Genomic DNA, 23,258 nt, shown 5'->3' on the forward strand with positions numbered 1-23,258 from the left:
TGGTTTCATCTGACCACATGACATTCTCCCAATCCTCTGCTGTATCATCCATGTGCTCTCTGGCAAACTTCAGACGGGCCTGGACATGCACTGGCTTCAGCAGCGGAACACGTCTGGCACTGCGGGATTTGATTCCCTGCCGTTGTAGTGTGTTACTGATGGTGACCTTTGTTACTTTGGTCCCAGCTCTCTGCAGGTCATTCACCATTTCCCCCCGTGTGGTTCTGGGATCTTTGCTCACCGTTCTCATGATCATTTTGACCCCACGGGATGAGATCTTGCGTGGAGCCCCAGATCGAGGGAGATTATCAGTGGTCTTGTATGTCTTCCATTTTCTGATGATTGCTCCCACAGTTGATTTTTTCACACCAAGCTGCTTGCCTATTGTAGATTCACTCTTCCCAGTCTGGTGCAGGTCTACAATTCTTTTCCTGGTGTCCTTCGAAAGCTCTTTGGTCTTGGCCATGGCGGAGTTTGGAGTCTGACTGGTTGAGGCTGTGGACAGGTGTCTTTTATACAGATGATGAGGTCAAACAGGTGCCATTCATACAGGTAACGAGTGGGGGACAGAAAAGCTTCTTACAGAAGACGTTACAGGTCTGTGAGAGCCAGGGATTTTCCTTGTTTGAGGTGACCAAATACTTATTTTCCACCCTGATTTACGAATAAATTCTTTACAAATCCTACCATGTGAATTCATGGATTTTTTTTTCACATTCTGTCTCTCACAGTTGAAGTGTACCTCTGGTGCAAATTACTGACCTCTGTCATCATTTTAAGTGGGGGAACTTGCACAATCGGTGGCTGACTAAATACTTTTTTGCCCCACTGTATATTTAATATAACCACACTACGGAGGGACAAGCGCCTGTTTTTATGCGTTGTTGTTAGCAACAACGACGGTAAAACCATTGCGTGTCCGCTTGTTTATTTTCCACATAAACCTTTCAGAATAAAGCTCAAGATCCTGTTGAGACTTTTCAAAGTAAACTAAATCACGTGAAAGAGTATTTAGAGAGTTTACGGATGAGAAGCAAAAAAGAGCCATCAGGTGCTAAAAAATAAACCTTAGACTCAAACGTTAGAACAGGCTTTTCCCCGCAGCACGCCGTGTAATAAATACAAAGAAAATGGCGGCCGTTACAACCTATGTCTAAAAATGTATAGTATCATGCATTGGTTAAAACATTCGACTCCGGGTACACGACGCCCAGCTGGAAACACTTCACACAAGTCGAGCTGCCCGAGATTCACAGAAAATGTACAATTTTTTGTGATTTATATCGTTATCGGACGATAGATGTCTTCTATCGGAATATGAGATTTTGGTCATATCGCACAGCTCTACTATCACCCCTAGCTCCTCCCACACAGATTTTTGCTTGTGCATCCGCCTCTTATACACAGTCTGTACTGTGAGACAATGGTTTCTATTATCTGGTGTGTTTTACCAAGCTCTCCATATGTAGATTCAAACATCTGAAGAAGTAAAACAACCTGTGACTTCAAAGTCTTTAGAGGCAACGGCACTAAATGATGTAAAAACTTGAATACAAATATTCACGTTATTACTTTAAGTCCTCCACCGTATATGTTTAAAGAGAAGAGAAAAAATATATATAATAATGAGCCAAAGGGCACTTTATTTTCACATGCAGCCAGGTATTCTTCAGAATAATCTCTTCTCCGTCATCGCCTGTTTAAAAAGCACAGACTGTAATTGAATGCATCGGAGCATTTACCACAGGTTTATGTTCTTATGTTATTTTATTTTAGAGCTTTCTTCTATCATGTCAGGAAAGACATTAGACGATTACATGCAGCACTGAGCCAGAAAGCTCTATGATCCTGGCCTGCAGCTTCAAGTCACGATATGAAGAGACCATTTCCTTTTTTGCATTTTCACTTGTTTGAACAGTGAGTATGTTATGAGTCTGAGTCTGCATAACCACAGAGTTTCTGAAGATACATTTCTTACTAGACAGTCTGTATTATGCACACAGATATCACTGATCACATTCATGCATATTACAGTACTGCTGAAACGAATGCCTTTAAGTGACTGCCTGTAGGTCTAAGACTGATCGCATTCAGAGCTGAGCATTTAATTTGTACAATCAACCTTGTAAACAGTTTACCGTTATTAGATAAGATGCTCAGTGAACCAACTGTCAGTACATATGTAAATCCACACTTCATCCCTTTACAAATGGAAGCGCTTGTTCTATCTTTTTGAGTAACCTCCCTGACAGTGACCTGGAGCTGGAAAACCACTTAACTTTCTGTGCTTTATCTGACGTCCTAAGCCAAAATGAAGATTTAAGGGTCGCCTGAGCACAATGTATCAGAAGGACAAATTATTGCCGAAGAAATTAAATACTTGTGGACTCATGCTGTTAAAGCAAACTCAACACTTTCCAAATCAGTTTCACAGTAAGAGGCTTTAAGCACAAATGCATTAAGTCCGCAGTTTGGCTTTGGCTGCTGAAAGTTGAGTAACAGCATAATTAAATGCTGGTTAGAGGCTGCAGGTATTTTGCTTTTTATTTTATGGATTTTCATTTATTTTTCTTTTCTTTTCTTTTTTTGCCTTTATTGGATTGATGCAGTGGAGGAATAGACAGGAAATGGACAAGGAAATTAAATGCACCAAAGGCCTGACCAGTCAGACAGTCAGATTAGTTGCAAGTCAAAGACTTTCAGATTTCACTGTGCAGAAAACTGACGTTCTATAGAGGACTAAGAACAAACTTAGTAGAAATTTGGTCATAAAACACTTGAGTTGCATTCAAGGGAACCACTAACAGCACATTTGTATTAATCGACTGATCAACACCGTTCCTCTGCCGCCACCCCCCAGCCCCCTCCTTATGTTATATGTGTACTTGTACTCTTAATGTAGCTGAAACTGAATAATAAAGTATATAAAGTGAGAATTAGCAGTTAGAGTACATCCCTTCTTTAACAGTTCTCCCGCAGAGCAGAGCACTTTCTACTGAATCCAACTGTGCAATTATTTTCTATAGTGCAGCAAGTCCTTGACTTACAGTAAGCATCTTTAAATTTATATGTATGCCTTCTTGACAAAAATCTTTGAGCAGTCATACTAAAAAAATAGCTTTCCTTTTAAAAGAGCAAAGATAGAGGAAGGTTTTGTAAAACCTGTAAGGAGATAAGACGGCTAGATAAGGATCCAAAGCACTGGCAATGTTATCTTTTCTTGTCTCCTACCAATAGAGGGGGTTCCTTAAAACTGTACTATAGTCTCATCTTTCCCTCCCAAAACTGGCAGCTGTATTTTTAACACAAATAGTGCTTTTGAGAGACTAATCTGAAGCCCTTTTGGAAAGTAAAAACAATATACAATGAATATAATGACTAAATGCTCAAAGGTTTTATTTAGGAAGACAACAGCTATTTCTTTGACTGTATTAGGGGTTTATCATTCATTGCTACTTAATGTGTTAGTTTGAGCTATAAAAACTCAATAAACCAAAAACATTTGCAAGTATTAAACAGTTTTTATAGAGCTAACTGCACTAAATAATTGCTGATCAATTACATTGGCTTAAACTATGCTTTCTGTTCAGCTAATGCCCAAACAATATTGTTTCATCATCTCTACTATGAAGCAATAACTAAGCGGACACACACAAACACGGAGTCATGCAGACGTGAAACACACGTACGTAGCTGACACATACAGACACACACACACAGGCAGCCTCGCTCCTCATTAGTGCCAAAAACATCACAGCACTCTAATGAGGATATGGGCTCTGAAACAAGGCAATTTAAGCAGACACGCACACAGCTGCCCTTCACACTGCCTGCCTGCTGGGTGTGACAGGCAGGCACGCCAAAAGAGGATTTGTGGTGAAAAGCTTTGGGGAGGAGGGCGAGAGGGAGAGAGAGATAGGAGGAGTGGAGAAGAGGGGATTACATGGTGAATATTTCAATACTAAAACATACCAATTGGTTTGGGCTCCGTTTCTGGCTTGGACAGATACACACACTCACACACTCGCACACATACACTCACATAAAGGCATTAACAGGGCCATATCTTCTACAGCTAGCTTAGCAATGACTAGACAGGGACTGGGGTGATGGGTAAAGCTAATACGAAACCCAGAAGACCCCCTGGGGATCTGACTCACAAAATGATTACTGGTAAACCTGCTCTGACAGAGCGAGTTGACCAAAACCAACCAAGGGCTTCCTACCAATTGAAGACAACGTCATCTGTCATGCAAGAGGAGATTTTTGTTTATTTCAAGCTAATAAAGTCAAAGCAGAGACTGTGTAGCGATATGACCATCATATAGAAGACTTAAAAGGGACACTACACCAGTGCTACTAGGTTCAATCTCGGTTATTAAATTTTGAGCTCCTCCTGGGAATGTAGACAATACATGGACAAGACATTACAGAAGGGATTCCAATGCAATAACGCTGGCTAGTTTAATATTTAAGATCTATTTGTAGCAGGATTTCTAGAAAAAGCCATCTGCAGCAGGTCATAAATGTACTGTTTCATCAACATTTTCTATTGTTGCTTTGAATTACCTAATTAGTTTGACAAATAAATTTTAAAAAAAACCCGGTCAAGTTCTGACAGTCCCTAAACCCTGATGACATTCTCAGAAAAAAAGAAAAAAAAAATGAAGCCAACTCTTATTTAATCTAATCTAAACTCTCAAAGTTAATTGTGGTCTTTTTGAAGAAAAGAAACAGCAACTTTTGGTATAGACTCTATGCAAAAAAAGTGTTTTTTAAAAAGTGTAAACAAACTGCCAGATTTTCACATATGCATCACCTTATTCTGGCCTAAATCTCTAGATCAATAAGTATCAGTTTGCTAAAACTTGGTTCTCTCTGCCATGGGACTGGATGGCAGGGAGGTGGCATGAACCACGGCTGGAGGTTGACAGATACAGTTCCAGATACGGTAAAGCTGCAGGAATGCTAAAGGACAGAGAAAACGGCTGCTGGCTGGCATGATGGCTGCCACATGCTGTCAGGTCAGCAGGGAATGAGGCTACAGAGGCGAGTGAGATACAATTGGTGGACTGGGGGGGTTGGGACGCTAGACAAAAAGGATTAGCTTTAGAAACAATCAAAGTAGAGGAAAAGATCATTCTGTGTATTTACATGTCCGTGCATCTGTTTATGAATTCAAGTTTTTTCCATGTGTGCGTTAGTGTGCATGTGTGTGTCTTTTTCTGGAGGTTCAAACCACTGCAAGAGTCCAGCAGGCAGTTATATTGTCCCAGTTACAGAGACGCGCTGGAAGCACTGGGCACATAATGAATACAATGGTTAAGCTGCATGCCTGTGTGTATGAATGTGTGTGTGTTCATGGTTAGCATACTGCAGTCTAGACCAGGGGATCAAATGTAATCTCCCTTCACTGATACAGCTGATGAGCTGAGGTCACAGAACACCGTCACTGTGTTAACATCATTTCGGTGTGTCAGTCGCACAACAATGTACTGTTATTAATTAATTCATAAATTACTCTAAGAGATGATTATAGTATATGACCCTTTTGGCTGCAATTATGCTTTTAAAACTTTGCTGAGAAGTATTAACATTAAAACTTTCCAAAGTTTCCCCTGAGCCCCCTGAATCCAGTGCATTGGGTATGATACATTCAGTGGTTGAAGACAGTTATTGCGACCGTGTGCAACGATTTTGTGATCTTGCCTTTAAAATGTTTGCTTCGAAGATGGGGAGCAGGTCTGTAACCACTCACAGTCAGTTACCATCCTCAAAGTGACTTTGTTGTGTCAAGAAGGCGATGGCTTCAGTTTGCAAATGAATGGGGTCAAGCTGGCGATTGCATGCAGTCTTTTTGTGATAATACAGCGATTAAGTGTGATGAATTTGTGAAAATCTAAACTTGCCATCTACAAACACAGTTATTAACATTAAACAGAAATTAACTACTTATATTCAGAGGCCAGCCTCATAGATTTGAAACGGAAATTCAGAAATTCCTCAACAAAGAGCAACGTACTTGCTGCAGGATGGCGATTAAACTGCACAGGCACTCAGCAACCATGCTTTTTACATAGAAATATAACTAGAAGGCAGTCCTCTATTGCAAAGAAGTCCCACTCTTTGGCACAGACTGACTAACACTGATTGCAGTGAGTTTGCATTTTGCAAATCTTCACCAATCTGTCTGACGGTGATTGCCAGTCCAAGTCTGATCACAACCTGCATGGCGTCAGGTTGCGACCTGTGTGGTCACCTTACTATTGAAAGTGGTCACCAACAGGTTATGGTTTTGCACGATCAATTTCCAGCCTACAAGTTGGCCACTGCAACTCCTTTAAATCGGTCCCTGGCAGTGTATTCGCCGGGTAACCACCAATGTTTCCTAGTCGCAATGAGATTGCTGTCCTAGTTTTACTCAAGTGTAACTGACAAGATATGAAGACTGATTGTGTAGCTGACTTACACTTACTTCGACAAGTGTAACTGTGTTCTGACATCATTCTTCATCTCATCTATGAGCTTTTTGGTTCATTACTGTATATCTGGGTTGTCTCTGGGTTTAAAAGAAAGTACAATACTCTCAGTTTTTGCCATTTTTTCTTTCTTTCTGTTATTTCTTGCTACTAATCCGCACTGGTGAAGCCAAAACCAGTCTGTATTTATTACCGATAGCCCCAATATACACCGTAAATAATTACTTTACAAGCATGTTGAAAATACTGAATAACATACTTATTTGTCATTATGGAAAAAAGCACAACTGTTGCTAGATTTTAACCTTTGACTTTTACGTAAAAATACATTGTGTCTTTTCTTGACATGGATTCTATAACAAATCATTTTGCTGAGAAGTAAATAAAAAGTACAGCATAAGTGTTTTAGTATTGCTTGTTACACTGTAATTACCTTGTAAAATCACATATCCAAACCACCAGTTAATTCTCACTCAAAGTACCGTAAATGACATAACAGCAGTGAATGTTATATTCTTCAAGCAGAGCTCTTCTGCTTTTAGGGACATAAAGCACCAAGAGAAGAGATATCACAGCATTAGTGGGTCCTCTAATGGCTTCACACACCAGTGAAACAATCACTTTGGTTTTTATTTATTTATTTATTTATCTATTTATTTCATAATGGAAGATCACCAGTTGCAAGTATCTAACACAAAAGGTGTAACAAGTGCAAATAATCTAACAAATGAACCCCTGGAGGGAAAGAAAAAGAAGCAGTGTGGTGTTGAAGCGCACAAGTAATGATTGAAGCCTTGAGCTCTCTGTCGCACACAGTTTGGGTTACGTGACACGCAGTATTGTGCTTGACAGTCTATGTTTAATTGGAATGGATCAGGGAATCAATATCAGTCTATAGACAAAAATCACAGTGCTTGTAAACAAACTTGAGTTGCTGTGAATGTTTCTTTTTTTTCTTACATTAGAAAGCACCCACTTAACGCTAACTGTTCAATGACTGCTAATTAATTTACCCCCCACTCGCACACACTTAGCCCCACCAAAACCACCACTACACAGGAACCTCATGACAGATTTAATTAAAATAACTTCATTACTCTGAGCTCTGAATCACTTCACTCTAAACAAAAGCAGATGCCTCAAAGAAAAAACTAGAAGGAAAAGAGCCAACAATCTCTGCGTGTGTGTCTTTCTCTAAGACAGACATATGTATTAAATGCAAAAAGACAACCAAAGTAATCTAGGATGAAGACTCTCTCAGCTAGATGTGACACTGACAAAATGTCCTGCTGCCAGAGACAAGGTGGGACAAGTCAACACTTAACATGGGGATTAGCCTGCTTAAACACAGTGAGTTGTAAACACAACTCTGCATCCTTCCTGTTCATTGTAAAGGCATAATTATATCAGCACAGTTGGCTGCAAACACATGTAGCAGGGAGAAGAGAAGAGAAGAGAAGAGAAGAGAAGAGAAGAGAAGAAAACTACCACTTCAGTCCAGCTCAGTATTACAACTCCAGGCAATAACATACTTTCGTACCCCAAAGTCTGTCATTTCCCATTATCTCATCCATTGCTGTTATTTTCTTCTTCTATTACTCCTGTCATGTGAAAGCCTTGTTATTCCCACTCTGAACATCCTTGCCCCAGTAGATAAAATCCCAAAAAAGCATCACTCCTCCCGAACTGAGCTGTTAGTTTGTTTTCCTTTAAAAAGTTGAAATTTTGAAACGACAAGCTTTTCGCCAATGATCATCGAATATCAAGCAACACTAATGGAAGTACAGACACAAACACAAATATACCGCTGGTGTCATTTTGTCCAGGAATAAGGTCAGATATTGGGTTTCCAGCAGCAAGACTAAATTAGACCAAAGTACAACTGATACCGTAGAATACTGTACCGCACACACTTTCCCTCTCTGCCTCCCATACACAACCATGCAAAGTGCAAACACATATTCCCATGGTTTCTTTCTCAAAGCCACGCACACAAACCCTTCTCCTCCCTCACCAGCTCCCTCTAACTCACTCCGCACATTGTTTTCACACAGTCTATCTGACACCCAAGCACTGTACAAAGTCTATGATATCATCAGACTGCCAACTACCAGGCAGGCTGACATTACCAGCTGCCGGGACAGAAGAGGAGCCAGCAGTCAGCACACCTCCCACAAATATACAGAAGCGTGAACCTTCACAAACACACACATGCATACACATACATGCATACACAAATGCACCAAATACAAGGAAACTTGGACCATATACTGCACATATGCAGAGTATTAAATAGTAAAAGCACAACACACACAAATGCTCACTCACCTGCACCTGCATGAAGGATCCCCGATAGAAGCAGCATGCTGCAGCCGAGAGGGCACTCCACAGACTACACCTCTCCGTCATGGTGGGCACACACCTCTGCTACCTTCTCTCAAACCTCACTCTTTTTTCTTCTTCTTCTTCTTCTTTTTCTACTACTTCACCTCTCCCTTTTCTGTCCCTTTTCTGTCTCACTCTCTCTTCCCCACCCGGGGTGTCCTATCTAAACACCAGCCCTTGGGTTAAGCCTGTCCCACCCCTGCCTGCCTCTCTGTCTGGCTAACAGCCACTCAACATAGTGCCACCACTACAAAAAAAGAAAAGAAAAACAGGCTACAAGCTAAAACCGCTAACACCAAAGCTGCAGCTTGCATGCAGCTGCCTGTGACAACATCAGCTATTACCTACGAGCGAGCTGCTAACAGCTGGTACTGATAACAGCCAGTGATATTACAGCTCCTGACATCTTCGCCGCTTCTGCCTTGCACCGGCTTCTCTCGCTTCTGCTCTCGCTTCTCTCCCTCTCACTGCACTTGCTGCACTTCACGCGGCTGCTAGGGATTACCTCATTGCTTGCTGATGAAAGGAGTGTGGGTGGGGGGAGGGTGGACCAGTGGGAGAGAGGGTGGGAGGGTTGGATGGAAGGAGGGAGGGAGAGAAGAGGGGAGGGGGTTGAACGCTAGGAGGCACAAGCAGAGAGGAGTGCTGTCGTATTGAAGGCAGAAACCCCACCCACCCTCCTGATGACCCCCGCTCCAGGGCTGAGACAATGCTGACAAGGGGGGTGGGAGAGTGATGGGGGGTGGAGGAGATGACGGAGGGAGTGAAACAGAGAGAAAGTAAGGAAAAGATGGGGAGGAGAGAAAGAAAAGATAATTAAGAGATGAGATGATGAATGAAGAAGATGAGGGTGCAAGGAGGGTGAGAAGAGTACGTGTGCAGCCTCCCAAAGGAATCTAACCTTTCTTTTGCCATGAAAGACACCCGACAAGACCGCACCCCCTCCACAAATGCTTGAATGCACACTCACACCTTTTATTCCACCTACATTTTGACATGCCACTATATGTTACTATAGCAGCCTCCAAAACGCATTGGCTTCCCGTGGTGAAATAACGTTGGCAGAAATCTTCCCGTGTGTGTGTGTGTGTGTGTGTGTGTTGCAGGATATAATGATGTGTCTCTACAAAGCCATGTAGACTGCAGCTAGACAGCTCATTACAGGCTGAAACACACAGGCAGGTGTTTCAAGGATAACATGGTGTGATTTTCACCGGCCCATTTCACATGGAGACACACATACCACACGCGCACATACCGGCAGGGAGATGTCAGGAGGGGTGGGGCTCTGTCTCCAGAGGCCCGAGTGAGTGACATCATTGAGGACGCCTCGCCATGGAAACACTGCCAGAGCCTTGACAGCATCCAAAATTCTGACACTGCATTTAGTCAGGTCCGCACCAATGCAGGAAAGCGAGAGGCGGATACAGGAGAGAGAAAGCAACTGAGAAGGAGAGCGACATGCTCCTTCTTTTCACTTTGTCATCTGAGGTCATCTTTCGCCCCACTAACACAAACATACACACAGAATCAGATGATACCAGTAATCACCTTTCTAATCTGCCTCCTGAATGCATGTTAGTAGGTCACAGCCAGAGACAAAGAGCCTGAACGATAAGGAGCTACAAGACACAGGACGGATTCATTAACTGCAGCGTCTCCTCTTAACGTAATCTCAAACCATACAGTGCTGGACTAGACAGATTACACAGCGGGGACACAAATAATCTCATAAGAGGGGGGCCTTGTGCCTTTCTATTCTCAATCCTCTGTAATACCATGGCAAAACAATCATAACATACATCATGTTACATCTGACCACTGCGCCACACGCAGGTGGGGGAAAAAAATCTACAATTTGATGCATGGAGAGAGTTTATCATTAAATGTGTCAAAATTAGGGTGTATTAGACTAGCCTGAAGCCACTCCACAAACTGATATTTATATTTAAATATGTATCTTTGGTAGTCTGCTTGCTGCTATAATTGTAGCCTGTTTGGCTACCTTTCAATAAGTATTTGGTTCACACAGCTGGTAAAGAAAGCACAGCCTGTTATTGTTTTAAAGCAAATTCTGTAAAACTCAAACTTCATCCTTGGATGAATTAATTTTTGTCAAACAAATATCATATGCTGCAGTGTGGAGCTGCGGCATTTTTTTTTCTTCCTTGCTTCATCCTTACTTTGTTCCTGCTACTGCTTCCCCTTAAATCCATCTATCTTTCTTTATATCTCTGCATTGACGAGAAGTGCTTCTGTCAGAAAACGTCTGTCTCATTCCAACATTTTCTTCAAATTCTTGTCAGTTTCTTCTCTGTTGCTCTCACTGTCATCCATTCATTGAACCTTTCTCTTTTCAGTGCTTCTGCATCAGTCATCTCCTTCTCTCTAGGCTCTGTCAAATCCAGCATTTCTCCAACTGCTTTTGTCACCGTACTCCTCCCCTCATCTCTCCTGCCTTCTTATCCTTGTGATCAATAGCCTAACCTCAGACTTCCAGGCTTTTCTTCCTTCTGATCCTTCCCGGCCTATTCTCTCTCCTGTCCTTCCCCTCTCCTCCACACCATGATCCTTCCACTTTCCCCTCCTTTCAGTCCTCTATCTCTGCATCTCCTCTCTTGGTTGGAGGCGGTCTTCAGTTAAATATTAATTAGTGAGCCCCATCCCGCAGGCTGATAGGGAACACAATGGAGAATCCCTGCATGTGCCTGCAAGCATCACAGTAATGAAAGTGTGTGAATGTGGAGAGACACACAAAGATATGAAGTGTGTGCATGTGAATATACTTGCTCAACTATTCTTATGAGGACTGGTGTGATTTTGTTTAAGTAAGGACATTTTTGGCCTCACTTTCATTGAATGTCCTCACAAAGATAGAGATAGAAGCACGTGAGTGCGTTTGCTTGAAAGGGGATAGAGGAAAATATTTTTAAGAAAACATGTGTGAAATGAAAAGATCTACTGAGGGTAGATCAAGAATATTAGCGAAAGCACATCTTTATGTGCGTATGTGTGTGTTTGTGCCTGGCTCCACTGGGGGTTAGCCAGGTACAGCTAATGAACTGCAGGTCTGATTGTCATCAGTGTGTTTTCACAGGACAGAACTGGTTAATCCGTATCGAACCACAGATATGCGTTTCAAAGCCTGCAATAATCATACAAAGAGAGAAAGAGGTCTGATGGGAATGCTGTGCCTCCATCCACACAAAGGCCTTGAAAAATATTCATTTAAGTGTTAAACAGTGCAATTAAAACCCCACTCGCTTTAATCACATTAAAATGACTACACTTTACACAAATCGGTTGCTGTAGCAACTAGACACATCTTAGTCAAAAATTAAACACTGTGTAATACCATCAAGACATGGTGACCTTAAAAAAGAGTGGATAAAGTTGTGGGAATACTTGAGAATGCACTGGTCATGTAGTAATTTTGTTTTCTCTCAGAGGCTGCAGTTTGTGAGGTAGTAAAAAATTATGTTGTTTTTGCTTTATCTACTGTATTTCCATGCATGTTTGCATGTGTCTCAATAAATTGCTGCATGTGCAAATTTTCCCTCCAAAACATTAAAAACAAGAAGATTGCCTAAAAGCATTTGTTCATAACTGTACTACTTCACTACTTTGGTTTATATCCAAATGGCAGCAAAAACATTAATACACTAAACAGCACTAAACAGTGTACAGGGGACATAAATGTCCCCTGTACACTGTTTAGTGCTAATTAGCAAATGTTAGCATGCTAAACAAAGACACTATATGTATATTATCTATCAACATCATCAATGTGAGGATGTTAGCGTAGCATTTAATATTCAGAAATTTTACAGTTTTAATAAAAATAAAAATAAATTGAATTGTTTATTTACTTTAATGAAATGTATTTCCCAACTTAGTTAGCAACTTAAAGGGAAGGCATGCTGCAGCATTACTGAGAGTATTGTAATAAAAACAAAACAAACATTCATAGATTGCTGGACAAATTATATAATGACTACCTCTACATTGCCTTTCTAGAAGCCATAATAACTGTTCATATCACAACATACTGAAATATACAACTATACTCTGATAGCAATATGATAGACCAATCTTGTGTTATAATATATGCCTACCCATATATCAATCTTGCTTCTGTTTGTAACTGTAAGGACATTTACAAGGATATACTAAATGCTATTTTAGTTTCTAATGCATTTATTTCTATACAGATATGAAAATCCAAAATCTGCTGGAAAGGGACAATGGTGGCGGAAGCTTTGAGATTTCAATTTGTAGTCTGCTTGGTCATAGAACTTGGACTACAATCTTTTGCAGGTTTGGGTTATGTGTAATTTAACAATCCATGTCCTGAAATGCAATCTTGAAACCACTGGCTACTGGCTTCTGATTTACATTTATGTATCTGCATCATAAACAATGACCAGTGGATAGCACAGGAGGTCTTGATATTTGCTACCTCAGAGCATCCACCTTAAAACACTGGCAAGTCAAACATGCACAGCTACCCGCTGTGGCGACCCCTTATGGCAAGAGAGCAGCCATAAATAGCTTCTTCGACCTCATAAGAAATTTTAAAAAATGGCCATTGATTGGAGGCTAAATCAGTGGATTAGATAATGGTTTCCCAGTTTTGATTAAAAAAAAAGAATAATTTAGCATTGGAGGACTCCTAAAATGAGTCTATTATGCTTCTTCACAGTTCATGTTTTGTATTCTTGAAATAATATAAATAGCAAAAAAAAATTTAAGGTCAGCTTTTGCCATTGTAACCGTGTATATACATGACAAATATTGAAAAGCACAATTGTTCCACTTTAAACATGCTGGCTTACATAATGCATATCTGAACTCTTGCAATCACAAAAGACTCAGAGTTGCTTTTTCATTACAGAAAGTGAAGCTTTTCTGTCTGTTATAAAAAAGGGATAGTAAACGAACACTTTTCAGGGGTGTGTTACCAGCCCTGATGGTTTTCACCCACTCCCATTTGCAGAGGCGCCGCATTAATTCAATCTACTGTAATAGTCACACATACACACACACACGGGCACACTCGTCCATGCCCCCACAGGGCACTGCCTTAATTTAATCAGACAGCACAAAGACTCACACAGAAATTTAAACCATTCGCATAATCAAACATGTAGTAAGGCGCATACACACAGCTGAGCCCCTTCGCACGTGCACACACAGATTCATTTTAAGAGTCCTGTGGCAAACATATGTTAATAAACCTCATATGAACCAGCTCACCACCCCCTCTTTTGTCAAAGTATAACCAAACCACAAAACAGGAGAGGAGACAAGCACAGGCCGGGTCACAGGCAAAAATAAACACACAATCATAAAGACAGTAACCACACGTTCACTTAATGGGCACAAAAACAAACTCACACTAAAGCTAAACGTTTTTGATTTTTTCTTAATAAAACAGTGTTGTCTGGTCTATTTATTGACCAACTATAAACCATTTGAAGACACTTATTACTTCTCTCATTAAAAGTCCTAAACCAAAATCAGTCTATGTACTGCTTAACCAACCATGTGTCCCCATGAAAAATAGATGATATGGGATATTATGGATATTTTATGATAAAACTGAAAAGATGAAGTGCTTGTCTTGAATGCTTTTGGGGTTTTCTCACTGATTGCTTATTTTCTTTCTCACATCAGATTGATTTGTATGCCTTTCTCTGCTACAATTTGGCTCATTTTCACTTTATGTGCGATCCTGTGTTTGCATGTGTCTGTGTGCAAATGAATGTAAACGTGTGTGAGCGGGCACATGTGAAAACACCTCCCACACCCCCCTCAGAGATAGTCATTGGCTCCGTCTCTCACATTATAACACGGAACAGTGAGGCCAACTCCTGATTTAAACATCAGCTGTCATAAATGTTTCAGAGAAATGGAAGGAGATGGAGGGATTGCTGGCAGCTTTCAAGGACTGGGTGGGACAGTGGGTGATGGTGGTGGGGAGAAAGAAACAAACTTGGGTGATAAAGCATTGCAAGGGTTTTAAATTGGGAAAACTGGCACGAGTTGATCATATATCAGACTTTTTACAAACTTGGTGTCAGTGTGAATAACACACTCATGAGGCACCCTGTGTTTTATATGACCACATCATAAACAGCAACATTTTCTAGGCGGTAATTGTAGAGTTTATGCAGTGAAGCCATGGCTTATTTCAAGGCACAGTACTCTAGCTGTAATGCACAGTGTTTCATAGTGGATACAGGACATGTGGCCTGAAATTAAACTGGAGCTCTAACATATAATTTATAAAAATGTGAGGGCTTCATCTAATCTAACCTTCTAGAAAAAGAATGGAGGCTCTATTTCAGAAAGCCAGTGACCATGAAATTATATTTGTGCCCGCCTGTGAAAATATTTTCTTTTCAATTTTGAGTTGATTGGATGTAGTTTGGATTTTGTTTTTAGCAGACCATTGTGGGTCTGTTAAAGCTGTCAGTGGATACTTGTTTAGTGTCTGTCACCATCAATACATAACATTCATGGTCATTTTTCGGCACGGTACTGGACAATAACATGAAGAATCACAATGAAAGAATGCAGAATTAAAAGTATAGCAAAGTATAAGGGTGAAGAAATGTTTTGTGAGTTGAGAAACTCAGTAACTAAAATAGTTTTGTCACAACAACTAAAAGACAGGCCAGTAGCCATAAATAGAACAATGCTTTGTTTGGGTTTTGAGCCTGGTTCTGCTTCCCGTTAAAAGGGAGTTTTTCCTTCCCAATGTCACAAAAGTGATTTCTAATAGTGGGTCATACGATCCTGTTCTTATTGTTCTTATCTTCAACGTTATGCTCTTCTGTTGTATGTTAATTGCCCCTTGGGGATAAATGAAGTCTTTCTGATTCTGATTGTTGGGTTTTTCTCTGAACGTATTATTGTAGGATCCACCTTAAAATATAAGGTGCCTTGAGGTGACTTTTGTTGTGATTTGGAATTCTATAAACACAATTTAAACTGAATTACAAATGAAGTGATCACATTTTTACATTAGTTGTACTGCTAAGCTTAATGTTTTTTTTTAATTATCTAAGTTTGTTTTAGTTAAGTTTAAGATACTGACATATGCACATAATTTACATATATATATATATATATATATATATATATACACACACACACACACACAAATGTTTGGTTTTCAACATTTTACAAAAAAAGGTCATTTCTAACTGTAGGTAATTTGTCAGGCCTGTGAAATCTGAACATATTTGTTTTACAGAAGGAGCACGGGTCAAGGTCATAGGAGAATACTTTTACTGCCTGGCTCTGATGTACAATCAATAAAAAAACAGATCCCAAGAGCCCAGCAGCTTATTTTACTCTCTCTTTCTATTTTTCTTCCTTCTACCTCCCTTTTCAACTCTACCTTCTTATTCTCACTTCCACTGATCTCAGCTGAAGTGTTTCGTGCTATGTTTTTAAAAAAAAATGCATGAATCTGTACCATCTTCTCCAAGGTCGTGAAAAAGCTTCTTACGATCTCTGCTCGTTGAGGAGCTCACACCCAAAGTGGATGGCCCCACCTACTGGCTGTGGCACACAGTGCCGGCTCTAAGGCGCAGACTTCCTCACTCCGAATTCAATTAGCTAAATGGCAGGCTGAATTAGGCTAAATGCAGAGTAAGCCTGCTCGAATGAGCATTGCTGTTGAAAACTGAGGGGCCACAATTACATCTGAGCACTCACATGAAAAAAAATCTAATTTAATCATCTTAATAATCATGCAGTTGAGGAGGAAATTCAACTGCACATTCATGGTGAAAACTGCAACTAATATCTGCTCAAGTGTAAGGTCTTAAATGTGTGTTTGTGACAGAAGAGTATATTAAAAAATATATAATGATAAAGGAAAGGTAAAGAGTGAAAAATTATTGGGGCCTTTTGTCCGTGTGTCAAAGGTAGAGATTTTTGAAATGCTTCCTTAGGGCAATTTTAAAATACGCCCAGACACAGAGCAGAAGAATAAACTGCATAATCGTAAAAGAAGATAAAAAAAAAACAGATGCAGACCCACCTGAACATATTCTGATCGATCCTCTGCTGGCTTCATGTGGCTGAAAAGAGAATAATGAAGAAGGACATGAGGAGAAAAGAAAGATTAAAGACATAAAATGCTCAGGATTGTAATAACAGGGGGGGAAGCCTATAAACCTTTGATACACACAATCGTGCCTTTGTGTTTGATCTGCTCTTCTAACAGGTGCAGCACATGTTAACACACAAAAGGTCTGCCTGTATTCCCACAACTGCAGCACGCTTTCCAGTGAGTAAAACACTATTGCAGCGCAGCTTCAAGGAAAATAGAGAGATAACAAATCCCACTGAGCATCTAAGGTTGCTGAATATGGAGCTGGCCTCTTAAATCTCAGAGGCACCATAACTCACGCTTTAACACTCATGATGGATCCCTATCGTGTGTCAAAACCCACTGTGCTGCAGTCGTGGGAGCCTCAGTGTGGGCACTAGCGTGCAGATACGGTGCAGTGGCAAGCAAAAGGGGCAATTACACTCCCAGACAAGTTTTAAGATCACTCAGCACAGCTCCCACTTGCATGAAGGGTCTCACAGGGCCCAGAGCAAAGCTGTGTTATACATGACTACAGAGAGGTCAGATCAAAGGCCCCTATCATGGTAGTAGGCTTGGGAATGTTAATAGGTCCCACATTAGAGGAGCGCCACAGTGCCACAGCCACAGTTGCTTCTATGCTTTTAACCCTGATTTTCTTTTTTTAATATTGTATAAGTATAGAATATTTTAATGCATAACTATGCATCTGATAACACTAGCGAGAACAACTATTACCCCGGATTTACATAAAATTCAGGAGCAGTAGTCTGTTTTAAATATGTATATGCTCTTTTCCAACACGTTCAAAAAAAATCCCACAGCTGTGTATGTGCATGTTTTTCATGTCACGTCTAGTGGAAAAGCCTGAAAAGTTTATAAAGGAGGATGCAACTTAAGGTCCCACTCAGTGCCCCGAAACTGATAATAAAGTGCATAGAAGACTAAAAAGAAAGCTTTCCTGGAATTTTTGAATTCATTAGAGATAATCTGCCTGCAACATTGTACCTCATCTACTGGATAATATACTTCATTAAAACTCAGTTTCACAGTTCTCCTGCTGCTACCTCAAGTTGCCCTCAACTTACTCAAGGATGAGGACAGTGGGTTATGTACTCTATTAAACTGACTTCTCACTTGATAAAAACTAGACACGCTGAAAAAAATGTCTTGCTGATGAATTCATTGCGTAGTTCATAAAATCTCAGAAAGATGAGGAAAAACATCTGCTGTCATGCAACACAATCCAACTGTCTGACCAGCAGTCCACAACTAAAGAAAATGACATTGGAAAGCCAGCATCTGTGCTGTTACGAGGATGTATTAGCATACTTGACATGGCTAACTTGCACAGCTGTGATTTGATGAATTGCACTGTTGATGATATAACACATGCTGTCATCTTTTCAGAGACTGTCTTGCTTATTTCAGCTACACAGTGTCAAGGCAAATCCCGCATCTATTCAAACAGCATGGCTAAGCAATAAAGTAATCCATGTGCTAAAGTCACCCATCACCCAGTGAAGACGTTTGGCATATACACCAAACAAAGTGCAACAAATGTGGCCCCAAACTGCTGAGCAGCTGAAACCTTTTATCAAGCGAGAATAGGAAACAGTTCTCTTTTTAAAGCTACAGAAATTTGTCTCGTCAGTTCTGAGACATTTACACAGAAGATGTGCTAAACATGATCCGATTTTAAGGCACTGCATTATCATTTCATTTGCAATTTAAACAGGCTCGACTTATTTGGAAATGAGGTTATCCTGTACTTGTTTTAGATGCAGCCATAACAGCATGAGTGACAACATGAGTAGATGCTGAATGTCCATGTTTTGTTGCTTGGGAGACAATGACACAGAGGACCTGTATCTGCCAGCTGCTCAGATTATCCCAGAAACAAGATGACAACATTTCATTCTTAGCAGAATCCCAAAGTACCACACACTACCAACACTGAGAATCAACTGAAAAGGGTTTTCCAGTAAAGCTGGGAAATACGAGTAAAGAGCTGCACTGTGGACAGGCTGTGGAAGGGAAATGGACGGTCAGGCTGAGCGATGGAAAGACCTGTGATTTAGGGTTGAACTGACAAAGGAGGGAGAACTCTTTGATGTGCCTATACTGAAGTTGTAGTACACTATATAGAGCTGCATTTCCCACGGTCCCTCGGCTAGAACGAATGGGTTGATAGTGCACGCTCACACACACACACACGAGCCCCCGCGTGCCAGCATAACCACAGCCCACAAGCACGCGCTCACATACACACGCAGTGCAAATCCCACTCTAACACGAGACACGCACTGACATGCCATGGGAAAGTTACGAGAACATGAGATCGGTTGAAGTCTTAGTACATTTCCCCAAACTCTTCTTCAACTTTTGGCTTTGTTGATAAATTATAAAACGCATGCAATAAGCCCACAAAAATCTTATTTCACTTGGGTTCAATGCGAGAAAAAAAAAAAATCATAAAACAAGGAGTTTCCCAGCAGAATTCAATCGATAAAAAAGAATCGATGTTACCCGCAAAAGAATTTAATGAATCCTGTTATATTCCCACTTCACATGCATCGCTTCGGATAAGTCCTGTCTACAGCAAAGTCTGCACAAAGCGAATTTGCAGTTTAACCCGCAGATCTGCGCCCTCTGGCTTACTCAAAGAACACAACCAGACTAGAGGTGCTCGGCCTTAATTAAGGCTCCCTTCCTCCATCATTTGTTCAGTTTTTCTGTGCTGGAACATGACCATACTCGAGGCTGTGGTATGATTAGTTTATAAAACACAGAATAAATTAGGTAGACCTAGTACATGTAGCAGGTGAACAAATAGCTACAAACACTGTGGTTTTAAAAATGAAAGATATAAAAAAAAAAGATCACCTGTAGATGCTGTCAGACTCCTGGTTTTTTGTTTCTGCTCCGTCTGTCGCCTCTCTGGACTCCTCTTTTGGCTCTAAACTATGACCTGCATGCGCCTCATCATTCTCTTTGCTAAGGGGAGGTGACGAGTTCTCTTTCTCGGGGTTCGAGTCTGCACCTGCCTCGGTGACGCCTTGCTTGTCGCAAATCTTTGGCTGAAGTTCTGCGCCACAGCCATCAGATGGCGGCAGATCTACACTTGAAGATGTAGGCCCAGAGGCGACGTTTGAGGTTTCGGTTTTTTTACTTTCACTATCAGGTTCAAGCAGTGCCTTGGGCCGAGTATCAGTGTTAATTACATCCTCAGCCTCTTTGGCATCTTTGAGTCTCAGTGAGCTCTGGTCTCCTGCAGGTCGCTGGCTTTGACTTCTGTTGATCTTGTCTTTAGCCTTCTTACTGCTGCTCGGGCATCCTGGGTACATGAGTGTGAGAGAGAAAGCATGTTATTTAGCATGTTAAATATTTCAGCATATAAGCCCAAAAGTTCAGCCAGCCTACCTTTGGCGCTCTTGTCCTTCTTCCTCGTCAGAAGACGTGGTAGCGTGCCCACGTGTGTATAGCTCTCACTGGAGCGGACATAGCTGGCAGTGCGGGGACGCATGGCCCCCAGGTCATCCACAGTCACCTCAGCAACCGGAGTTAGGACTGTGCAACCATCAGTGTCATCTGCTCCTGCTCCAGATTTTGATTTAGAGGACTTGGAGGTTGATTTCTCAGTGGAGCGGCGAAAACTGAGGTTGGTTAGGCTGCCAAACCATTTGAAACCTTGAGAGAAAGACAATTAAAGAAGAGTGAGTGTTCAGGTTGTGATCTTGGTCGCTTCTTTTTTCATCTAGTCTCCTTTTTTTCTGCTCTTACTTTTGAATACACCGTGGAAAAACACTGGTTCTGTACCTCAGTCTATGTTAACAAGCATTTATGGTGAGATGCAACTGTTTAAAACAATGAACGCTCTTTATAGTTGCAAAAGAGCTATAAAGATCATTACTGAGGACAAGGTGGGTGTGAGAATTTCAGAATTATAGGACAGTAATGAGACTGGCAGTGGTGATGTCAAGCAGGAATCTCCATGGTCTACGATGTTTGTGGTACTGTGATCTGTGGTGACAGCTGGGAGGAGGTGGAAGAGAGCCTGGACAGGTGGAGGTATGCGCTGAAGAGAAGAGAAATGAAAGTCAGGCAGGTGGAAAGGTGAAGCTGCAAGGAGGTGGCAACCATCCAAAGCAAATGACAGTGCACAAGAGAGGTCAAAAGAAGAGAGCGCAGGCTGGGTGGAGTGGGTGGAAACAAGTCTCAGAGGAGATTTGTGAGAGAAGAGTGACATCAAGAGGGAAAAGAAAGGTTTACAAGATGGTAGTGAGATCTGCTATCATGTATTGTTTGGAGACGACGGTACTAATCAAACAAAAACAGGCAGAGCTGGAAGTGGATACTGGGGGTGGCTAGGTGGGACAGGATTATAAATGAGTAAAATCAGAGGGACAGCTCAGGTCGGGTAGTTTGGAGTCAAAGTTAAAGAAGCGACGTTGGACGTGCTGAGGAGGGATTGCGAATGTATTGGACAAAGGATGTGGGATATGGAGTTGCCAGGTAAGAAGAAAAGAGGAAGACCACTGAGCAGGTTTATGGATGCAGTGAAGGAGGACGTGCAGAGGGTTGGTGTGACAGAAGAAGATGCTAGGGACAGAGTGAAACAAGTATGCTGGGGTGACCTTTCACAGTAGCACCCACAAGAATAGGAAGAAAGACAGTAAGCAGATTTAGATTGCAGTGCATCTAAAACCTTTGATTCGTATTTATTCTTTTCGCACATTTAAGTAAGTTGTTTTTGTAGTGTTAAGTAGTTTAATTAGACAACACCGCTATAAAAAATCTGACGCTCAAATTGCTGAAGCTTCTTAAAATGGAAAAGAAGAAAAGAAGAGTAGCCTTTGTAAATCTTGTCTGGCCAAAACATACAAATTACTACCCAAGGGTACAATTCTAGTGACATATCTAGTCACAGCGACATTGTAAGTTGATAAAAATATATTGTATTCTTTTCTCGCTTGTTCTGCTTTCTTTGCATTTATCTGCAGCTTTGAACTGAATGCTATTTATATAGCTGTGCTTTTGTTTCTGCTTGGCTGAATATGTGCCAATTTCAAGAGGCACTGAGGGGACTTTTACCCTTTTCTTTGCATTTTGCTGCCACAAATTTGCCTTTGTGCAGAAATGTCCACACGCTTTTTTTTTATCTTTCTGAGAAGCAGAGATATAAAAGGACTGCGTTTAAAATGACATGCGTTTTAATATAAGAACATGTATGCATACAGTATTAAAATAAAGTAAATAAGGTATTTATCTTACCTGACTGCTTTAACAAAAGCAGACAAAAAATCTTTGAAGTAGACTTTATTTGTTGTGGTGCTGATTTTTTACATGTCACTATTGTCACATTATCACCAGAACAATGTTTGATCTTCAGATCTGAACTGAACTGCTTACTATACAGTTTAACCGCCCTCCAAATAGATTCAAACAAACACACATGCTACTCACTTAGTTTCCGTAGGCTCATGTTGTAGCTCAGTTTCAATCTGCTCACAAATGGATCATCTGAGAAAGGTTGCTGTAAAAAGCTGAGGAGAACGAGGCAGGGAGGATAACTTCTTGTCGAAGAGAAGAACCTCGATATGAACCACAGTTCCTCTCTGCGGGTGATACTGCAAACATTTTGTTTATGTGACAAGCAGCCAGATACTGAGAAGAGTGACAGGGCAGGGCAGACCTGACACTTCCTGTGTAAGGCTGAGAGCACCGGTGGTTAAAGGAAATGAAAAGCCAAGATGAGATGGCAAGCCTTAACGGGGTAAGATAAAGAGATGAATATGCGAAACGTGCGAGGGTGGCTTTTGGCCAGAATGAAAAGGTGTTGACAGATTAGAAAGTGTGCCAATGGAAACTAGGAGGGGTGCAAAGTGTTCAATGCAGATGTGCTGATTGGTGGCATTTTGCCTCATTCAAATAAAAAGCTGGTTGTAAACTCATTCAGAGGTAATAATTGCTATCGCTTTTCAATATCTCTGATTATCAGAATAAGAGTCCTTTGATCTTCCTGCTGCAGCTGTAAACGTTTGATGAGTCATTTCAAATCTCTTATGGTGACACTTCTGCATGAGGAAGATCTTTTAAAGGTTTGACTTTTAAGGAAAGAATAAAATGAAGATTTGTATTAAACGCTGTATATCTCCGTTTTTGTTTTTTTTTTTGTCTCAGGCAAAGTCGTCGTGTGAGCCCTAGCAGTTATGACAAGAGCAGAGTTGGAAGTCAGGTGGCATTGCTGGAGCCACAAAGTCGACTTAAAAAGTAGGGCAGGGTCA

General features: G+C 41.0%; 1 protein-coding gene across 3 annotated transcripts in view; it reads right to left on the reverse strand.

Annotated features, from left to right (window-relative positions):
- sh2d3ca (SH2 domain containing 3Ca) overlaps positions 1–22,653 on the reverse strand; it is a 61,123-nt gene extending 38,470 nt beyond the window's left edge. Inside the window, exons 1-4 of one of the 3 annotated variants that reach the window (XM_085166771.1) lie at positions 22,438–22,653; positions 20,395–20,661; positions 19,858–20,308; positions 16,921–16,960 (exon numbers count right to left, since the gene is read on the reverse strand). In XM_085166771.1, coding sequence (XP_085022897.1) covers positions 16,921–16,960; positions 19,858–20,308; positions 20,395–20,661; positions 22,438–22,456 — 777 coding nt within the window. In that variant the 5' untranslated portion in view covers positions 22,457–22,653. Of the gene's footprint in view, positions 1–8,807; positions 12,533–16,920; positions 16,961–19,857; positions 20,309–20,394; positions 20,662–22,437 lie in introns of those variants that run through there. The other 2 variants (XM_085166770.1, XM_085166773.1) reach the window with 2 other exon arrangements.
- Between the last annotated feature and the right edge of the window lie 605 nt (positions 22,654–23,258).

This window comes from Neolamprologus multifasciatus, chromosome 7 (genome assembly GCF_963576455.1).
Source record: "Neolamprologus multifasciatus chromosome 7, fNeoMul1.2, whole genome shotgun sequence".
NCBI classification, from domain to species: Eukaryota; Metazoa; Chordata; class Actinopteri; order Cichliformes; family Cichlidae; genus Neolamprologus; species Neolamprologus multifasciatus.